This window comes from Otolemur garnettii, unplaced genomic scaffold (assembly GCF_000181295.1).
Source record: "Otolemur garnettii isolate 467f Iridium unplaced genomic scaffold, OtoGar3 scaffold00001, whole genome shotgun sequence".
Lineage (NCBI taxonomy): Eukaryota > Metazoa > Chordata > Mammalia > Primates > Galagidae > Otolemur > Otolemur garnettii.
Window position 1 is genome coordinate 47,125,443 of NW_003852396.1, and position 8,744 is coordinate 47,134,186.

General features: G+C 39.9%; 2 protein-coding genes across 3 annotated transcripts in view; one reads left to right on the forward strand and one right to left on the reverse strand.

Annotated features, from left to right (window-relative positions):
- Positions 1 to 2,078, forward strand: part of LDHAL6A (lactate dehydrogenase A like 6A) — a 17,382-nt gene extending 15,304 nt beyond the window's left edge. Inside the window, exons 6-8 of the mRNA XM_023518896.1 lie at positions 336 to 453; positions 1,041 to 1,164; positions 1,914 to 2,078. Of these exons, the coding sequence (XP_023374664.1) occupies positions 336 to 453; positions 1,041 to 1,164; positions 1,914 to 2,078 (407 nt within the window). The remainder of the gene's footprint in view (positions 1 to 335; positions 454 to 1,040; positions 1,165 to 1,913) is intronic.
- Positions 2,079 to 3,566: 1,488 nt separating this feature from the next.
- The window catches only part of TSG101 (tumor susceptibility 101), a 42,716-nt gene continuing 37,538 nt past the window's right edge, over positions 3,567 to 8,744 (reverse strand). Inside the window, exons 8-10 of one of the 2 annotated variants that reach the window (XM_023518953.1) lie at positions 7,710 to 7,852; positions 5,295 to 5,534; positions 3,567 to 3,911 (exon numbers count right to left, since the gene is read on the reverse strand). In XM_023518953.1, the coding sequence (XP_023374721.1) occupies positions 3,822 to 3,911; positions 5,295 to 5,534; positions 7,710 to 7,852 (473 nt within the window). In that variant the 3' untranslated portion in view covers positions 3,567 to 3,821. Of the gene's footprint in view, positions 3,912 to 5,294; positions 5,535 to 7,709; positions 7,913 to 8,744 lie in introns of both variants that reach the window. The other variant, XM_003781159.2, reaches the window with a different exon arrangement.

Here is an 8,744-nt window from a genome sequence, read left to right on the forward strand (position 1 = left end):
AAAAAAAAAAAAAAAAAAAAAAACCCTACCTATGGAAAAGGACTTACTGGAGAGAACAATTAAAACTTATTTATAGTTGTAAGTTTAAATCTGCCACTTTCTTATTTGAAGATCCTTGCCAAGATAGCATTGTGGATCTCCATCTGTGGAGATTTTGATTTAGATCTGGAGTATAGCTCAGATATTTGAATTTTGATAGTTCTGTTGAACATTTCTAATTGAAAACGACTCAGGAAAACTGACAGTTTTGGTAAGGTCAAAACAACCAAAAAAACCTCCCCCCAAACCAAAACCTGCTATAATAATGCAAGGAGTTTTTTGCATCTCTTTTTTAGTTCCTATATGGAGTGGAGTTAACATTGCTGGTGTCCCTCTGAAGGATCTGAATCCAGATATAGGAACTGATAAAGATCCTGAGCAGTGGGAAAATGTCCACAAAAAAGTGGTTTCCAGGTAATATGTTACTTTCATATTTTTGCACTGAAAATTAGTTGTGAGCCTGTTTTATTAGAGGGACATGATTAGTTACTTCAGTATATGTTGTTTTATTTACATACTTTTATTAGTACTTACTTTCTGTGAGCATCTTCACCAGATAATTCAGCAGTTAGGGACTGCTTCTGTCATGCTTATTGCTAAGCCTAAGCAATAAGACTACTACGTGTGTCTAACACGTAGTAGGGACTCCCTTGACTGACAATATATTTATTGAAACATTTGCTGTGTAATTTTTTTTTTTTAAATTTTTTGAGACAGTCTTACTCTGTGCCCTGTGTAGTGATGCTGTGGCATCGTAGCTCATAGCAACTTCAAACTTATGGGGGCAAGCCTCTTGCCTCAGCCTCCCGAGTAGCTGGGACTACTGGTTTGGGCCACCAGGCCTGGCCTAGTTTTTCTGTTTTTTAGAAGAGACAAGGTCTTCCTGTTGCTGGTCTCAAACTCCTGAGCAAAGATGATCTACCCACCTCAGCCTTCTAGAGTGCCAGGATGACAGGCATTAACCAAACTAACTTCTTATGTTCCCAATTCTTACTTTACAGTGGCTATGAGATGCTTAAAATGAAAGGTTATACTTCTTGGGGTGTCAGCCTATCTGTAGCTGATTTAACTGAAAGTATTTTGAAGAATCTTAGGCGAGTGCATCCAGTTTCCACCCTAAGTAAGGTAGGATATTCGTGTTTGAAAATCATTATTTAACTTTAACATAAAATAGTAGGGGGTAAGATACATTTTGGGGGATTCTTTTGAGGTTGATTTTGTAGAAACACCTATCTTCTTAAGTCTGTTTTTTGCTGCTGAAGGTGGGGTGAGAATGGAGGAGAGACCTACTTTGTAGACCTGTGTCCTGGCTTAGTGCGGCAGTTCTTATTACATTTATTAGATACATAATAAGGACATGAGAAAGACTTACTTTTAAGTGAGTTATCTAACTCTACAAATATCTACTAACACTGGGAACCACTGTGGGTAGATCTTGCCACATTGGGAGCTGTTCTCTAACAGTTTCAATTATGTCCAATGAAGAAACCTAAGAAAGAAGCACTCTCTCAAAAGATTAGCAGTTAATCTCCTGGGGATAGTCCCTGTTTGTCTAAAGGGGGAGAGGTTAAAACAAATGGAACTAAATAATTGGAAATAAAATCATAGTCATTTTGAAGTGGTCTTCTGATAGGAAGTGATTTGGGTTAAGGAGATAGGAAGGAGGGTAGGGCCTATGTGGAGAGACGACTGATGAATCTGAACAATAAATATGTCCAATGATGTTTTAAATTGCTTTGTCTTGGTTCTGTTTCTGCCATAAGTCATATTACCAATCCATTAAATATGCATTCACTAGGCAACTGTTGTTTCTCAGACAATAGACCTTTGTTAGAAGAAAGAAAAAGGAGTAATTTTTAAGTCTTTAATTTCAGGGCCTCTATGGAATAAATGAAGAAATATTCCTTAGTGTTCCATGTATCTTGGGAGAGAATGGTATCACAGATCTTATAAAGTTAAAGCTGACCCCTGAAGAGGAGGCCCGTTTGCAAAAGAGTGCAGATACCCTTTGGGAAATTCAGAAGCGGCTCAAGCTTTAAAGTTCTGGAGTTATTAAAGAAGAGCTAGTAGTTATGGAATTATGTATACCATACTTTTGAATAAACTTGAATTTCTGCAAGTTGGAAAAAGGAAAAGGGGAAGAGTTAACTGCCCTATTTAATCCTCCAGCTCTTAGTATCTAGATGGTGGGTGATTTCTTTCCCCCTACAATTTGTAAGTGACTGCATCAGAGGTATTTTTTGGTACCTCTGATATACTAACAAACACTTGCCTTGTATATACTGAATATGTAATTGTTGTTTGGTCCAGAAGAATGTGTTTATTGTGTTAAGAAGTTCTGATTCTTTTAATCAGGTGCATGGCAAATTCTTTCATTCTGGCTGGCTAATACCTAAGTTCATTTATATGCTATTAAAAATAAGTTGTACTTTCCTTTATAATGTAAAAACAAAAATATTTACATATACAAATAATCTGCTAGTTCCTAACACTAAATAAAACCTTGATTTGACTTTGCTAGTTTTTATACTGATAACTTTTATGAGTACCTTTTTTGTTTTAAAAGAAAAGATCTAAACTGTATAACCCACTTGGTGATGACTGAAGTTAAACTGGTCATTTGTGGGCTGCCTAATTTATCTTTAAAACATCTCAAATCAGAATGTTTTCTTTGTGACTTATGGGCCTTCTGGCACTCATTTTGATAGAATATTTCTGTTCTACTGGATGAACTATGTAGAACATACACCAGCTGTGTAGCTCACTGGGTGGTCACATAATTGGCTTACAGAATCACTTGCCATGAAGAATGAACTTTGACAATAAAAAGCAGAGAGGCAATATACACTGTACCCTCCCCTTTAATTGTGACCAACTTACCTAGTTAATGTAAGTTCTCAACTTTTTCCAACTCTCAGGTATATATGGCTCTGTTCATACCACTCTGTTCTTTTTTTTTTTTTTTTTTTTCTTGAGACAGAGCCTCAAGCTGTCCCCCTGGGTAGAGTGCCGTGGCATTACAGCTCACAGCAACCTCCAACTCCTGGGCTCAAGCGAGTCTCCTGCCTCCGCCTCCCAAGTAGCTGGGACCACAGGCGCCCGCCACAAAGCCCGGCTATTTTTTGGTTGCAGCCGTCATTGTTGTTTGGCGGGTCCGGGCTGGGGATTCGAACCCGTCACCTTAGATGTACGTGGCTGGCGCCTTAGCCGATTGAGCTATAGGCGACGAGCCACCACTCTGTTCTTTAATGAAAAGAGTTATGGTTCAATGAGGCCTAGAAAAACAAATCTAGCAGGGGATGGTAAAAGGTCTACCCTGGACATTTCACAGGAAAAGGTCACTCTGACCCCTCAATTTCAAAATTTAGATTTCCATTTGGTATACCCCATATTAAATAGAATTTAGATTATATGCTATGGAAAGACTTATATTTCAATTTAGAAGATATGTATTTGTCAAATGAACAGCTGAGCTTATTAAGGTTTTGTGGATCTTTCCTAAAGAAGTCCAATAAAGAAGAGAACAATTATGCAACAAATTTTATTTAGCATAATCAATCCCAACATTCAGCACAAAAAGTTTACAGAGGATAGAAAGTGCATTAATAAAAGCCAGTCTTTACTAAAAGAAAACAGAAAATATATTATTGATTCAAAATATTTTACACTTGAATGATAAACTGCAATAACTTATTCTGGGCACCTACTAATAAGAGAAAGAAAGAAAAAAAAAAGAAAAAATGTTTTAAGACGAGCTCAATCTCCAGCTGGTATCAGAGAAGTCAGTAGAGGTCACTAAGACCAGCAGTCTTTCTTGCTTTTTGCATTAGGGCCCTCAGCTGGAACTGTTTACGGGACAGAAGACGTACATGCTGGGAGGGGAAAAAGTTTAAAATAGTTTAGAATGGCTTTGATCCAGATGCGAGCATAAAGTACCAAGACAGTTTATAACCTAGGTGGGACCTGAGAACCCTACTTTGTGAAACCTTCCTTTAGAACCAATACCTTAATACACAGGCTTTTTCAACAGGGAAGCATATTGCTGGTTTTGGCTCAGGAGTTTGAGCTACATCTTGAGAAACTTGTCCTATGATACTAACCAACATTACCCAAAAAGTCACTATGATTATTTCTCCCCTCTTCGCTAAAAGAAGGGGAAAAGCAGGGATAAACAGCAAACAGCATACCTCTTTGCCTCTCCATGTGTATCTTTCTTAAGCTATACCACTACCCATACAGAAGGCTATACAGAAAAGGAATCCTCTTTGGGGTCTCGGGTTTATACCCAGCTCTTCACACACAACAGTTCTGAGGCACATAATTTGGCCACGTTCACCCATAGTCAGAGAGGCAAGATCAGCAAATGACTTGATCAGCCTTGTATTACACTGGGGCTCCAGTAGCAGCTGGATCAAGTATCTAAAGGGTAGTTGTTATTATTCCCAAAATCATGGTCTTCACAAACCAACAGAGAGAGCAGTAGCCAAACTTGGCTTACTAGATCTTTTTTTTTTTTTTTTGAGACGGAGCCTCAAGCTATCCCCCTGGGTAGAGTGCCATGGCATCACACTCACAGCAACCTCCAACCCCTGGGCTCAAGCGAGTCTCCTGCCTCAGCCTCCCAAGTAGCTGGGACTACAGGCGCCCGCCACAACGCCTGGCCATTTTTTGGTTGCAGCCATCATTGTTTGGCGGCCCGGGCTGGGGATTCGAACCTGCCACCTTAGGTGTATGTGGCTGGCGCCTTAGCCGCTTGAGCCACAGGCGTGGAGCTGGCTTACTAGATCTTAATGTTTGTAAATAGCATTAAGCCTAAGACAATCTTCATTCAAAAGGGATCTAAAGGGTGCCTTGAAGGGCTATTTGATATAGGAAAACATCTGGTCTAAAATTATGCAACTCTAAAAAAATTAACAGGTTAAAAAATGGGGGCAATCAGTGATCTTTCTTTAGGTAGCATGACCTGAAAGAACCAATAGAAATCTGTGCCTTAATTCAGTCAGGGTCAGTAGTAAGAGAATTACATTTATTAGTGGTAGGTAGTAAATTCCAGCCACTAGCCAGCTTTTCTTCCCCTACTCAGACAGATCCTTAGCAATCTACAGGTGAGAAGACACCGCTTCAGCCACACATCTACTCTCTTTGGGGAAGATAATCTGAAACCCACATTATAGAGAAACCTTGGTTTGTTTCGAGGTCAGAGCCATTGTAACACAAATTTAAAAATACTCTGAAGCAGAATGAGGAAGACATACCTTCAGGAAGACATCCAGGTCTATTACTCCTCGCCTTAAGGCTTCTCCCAGGTAAAAGATAGTGTCTTCAATTGCATTTTCCTCTGCATACAGATTTAAAATCTGTTTGTATAGTGGGGCTGTGGGAATGATAACTTCATCAATATCATTGTTTTCAGATTGATTTTCCATTTTCTCCAGAGCAGAACTGAGTTCTTCATCCTTCTTTTTCAAAAGTTCTATGTTTTTATCAACCTCAGCCTGAAAACAGAACAGTCCAAGCATGATGGCTTTATACAAATTGTTCAAAATTATCCACTTGTCAGATATCTATGACTCCATTTCAAAGGAAAAGATTGGTGAATAAAGTAACGTATAAGCAAGTCATGGATAAGAATGTTTTAAATAACACATTGGTCAAAGACAGAGAAAAAGGTATGTTTTAACATGCTAAGTAAAAATAAGACAACTATAGAAACAGCCTGGGTGAGGTACTTTCAGTGACATATGATTACAAACTAAGCCATCAGATAAAATACTTTCCAGCAGGAGGTTCAGTCACAGTTCACAGAAAATTATAAAGAGATTTTTCTTCCAAACAAGTGGGCATGTGTCATAGAGTGACTTTCCCCCGTGTAGAGGATTCAGGCACAGAGCCCCAAACACTTGCATTCTAGCTATAGTATGTTGTAGGTGGTGGTGGTGGCTATAGGCTCTGAATTATACTGGTGTCACTTTCCTGAACTCCTGAAAATAGATGGCTACTGTGACACTCACTTTACACACTAGAACAATTTTGTAAGGTTGTCAACCTACAAATCACTTTCCACAAACTTGCAAGAACTCTTTACTTTTTAATAAAAAATGTAGATTTGTTGGAATAAATTTTCCCTCATGGGGATGAAAAGTGATGAGTGACGCTGGAGCTTTAATTATGTTGGTACCACCAAGGCACAGCTGCCAGCTATAAATATTAGAAAGCTTAAAGAACTAAATTTGCATATGTTTATACATAGCTCACAAGTCAACCAAATTATATCTGGATTATTAAGTTAGAAGGTTCACTGAAGATACTTTTTTTTTTTTTTTGGGGGGAGACAGAGCCTCAAGCTGTCACCCAGGGTAGAGTGCCATGGCATCCCAGCTCACAGCAGCTCAAACTCCTGAGCTCAAGTGATTCTCCTGCCTCCGCCTCCCAAGTTGCTAGGACTATAGGCGCCTGCCACAACACCCAGGTATTTTTTGATTGCAGCTCTCGTTGTTTGGTGGGCTCAGACTGGATTTGAACCCACCAGCTCAGGTGTATGTGGCTGGCGCCTTAGCCACTTGAGCCATAGGCGCCGAGCCTAACTTTTAAAAATAGCTTACATACTTGGAAACAAAATAGAACTGTCCATTACGTCTGTATCTTAGGTCTACAGATTTTTTTTTTTTTAAAGAGATGGTCTTTCTAGGGTGTTGCCTGTGGCTCAAAAGGGTAGGGAACTGGCCCCATATGCCGGAGGTGGTGGGTTCAAGCCCAGCCCCGGCCAAAAAAAAAAAAAAAAGATATGTTCCTTCTTTAATGCCTAGGCTGGAGTTAGTGGCATGATCATAATAGCTCACTGCAACCACGAAAGCCTGGCCTAAGCCACCCTCCTGCCTCAGCTTCCCAATTAGTTTGGGATTATAAGTATGTAACACCATGGACCCAGATTTCTTTTTTTTTTTCTGAGACAGAGTCTCACTTTGTCACCCTTGGTAGAATGCCATGGCGTCATAGCTCACAGCAACCTCTAACTCTTGGGCTCAAGTGATTCTCTTGCCTCAGCCTCCCAAGTAGCTGGGACTATAGGCACCTGCTACAAAGCTGGCTAGTTTTAGAGGTGGGGGGTCTCACTCTGGCTCAGGCTGGTCTCAAACCTGTGAGCTCAGGCAATCTACCTGCCTCAGCCTCCCCAGAATGCTGGGATTACAGGTGGGCATACCCACCTATTTTTAAAAAAAATTTTTGGTAGAGATGAAGTCTTGCTATGTTATGCGGGAGGGTTGGGGTCCTCCAGCCTTGGCCTCCTAAAGTTCTGGGATCACAAGCATGAGCCACTAAGCCTGACTAATCTGCAGATCTTTATCATGGGTGAGAACTCTCTAAAATTCGCAATTCCTGGGTAATCAGCAGCATCACACATTCAAATAGTTCTCCCTTGGAAGGAAACACCATTTCCTAGGCTGAAGGTGCGAATAAAATGCTTTAAGTATTATTCACCTCCCAATCAAATACCAAATGCCAAACATAGGCTCCATTTTTACCAAAGCTATAGAGATCTATATTCAAATGTCTAAAGATGCCTGAAAATTTCTGAACTCTTACTAATCCCACATCTACAGTACACACAGAATACTTTCCCATGGCTATAATTCAGTCCCCAACTTGCATGTCTTCAATGAGTTACTTACTACTTCTTGATCTAAACGAGTAACCATCTCTTCCAGTTTCTGGTGACCCTTTTTCAGGTCTTCCTCTGTTCGTTTCAAGGCATTGAGCTCTGCTTGGGCACGATCCATTTCCTCCTTCATCCTCCATCTCAATTTGTCACTGACTGCGGAGATGAGAGAGGCTCGGATGGTGTCCTCACTGATTGTGCCATCTCTACTGGGACCTGTAGGAGACAAAGGCAAAAATACCTGCATATTTCCCAAGATCTTTCTATTCCTCTCACAGAAACCTTGAGAAAATAGAACAAATTGAGCCCATATTTTCAAAACAGGAGGCATTAAAAAACTTAATATTTACCATTAAATATTACCATTTCATTAGAAATAACATAAACATCTAAGTTGATTGAGAAATACTTTCCCTGTAAGCGATTACTATTAACTCATATTTATCCACTTTCCCTATTTACAACCCAAAGAAATTGTTATATGCTAACCAAAGTAATCTGTAGGGACATACAGTGGATATAGAGGCCTACAGATTACAATTATTTCTGATCTCAAACAAATGAGACAATACATTTGTACCAAGGAAAAACACTTGATTCAGGTCAAGTCCATCCTCAGGACTTGTGCTAAGTCAAAGGAGATAGGAGCCCACTGTAGAGACAGTGAGGGGACAGGGAATGGGCAGTTTCCCAGGTTAATAAGGACCTTCTGCAAGACTTTTATTCCTTTACTACTTACCAAAAAAAGAAAAGAAAAGAAATGAGCAAAAGAGAATGACATCCCAAAAATCCAATAGATGATAAACTTCTGTTTATTCTCTGATTCTTCATTATTCTTTTGCAAATGTCCCTTCCTAACCAGCATCTTCTATAATTTCTGAGCACATTTCAGATCAAATAAACTTATCCTTCAGATACTTTCTTCAAAAAGGTTTCCTGGCTCGGCACCTGTGGCTCAAGCTGCTAAGGCGCCAGCCACGTACACCTAAGGTGGCAGGTTCGAATCCCCAGCCCGGACCCGCCAAACAACAATGACGGCTGCAACCAA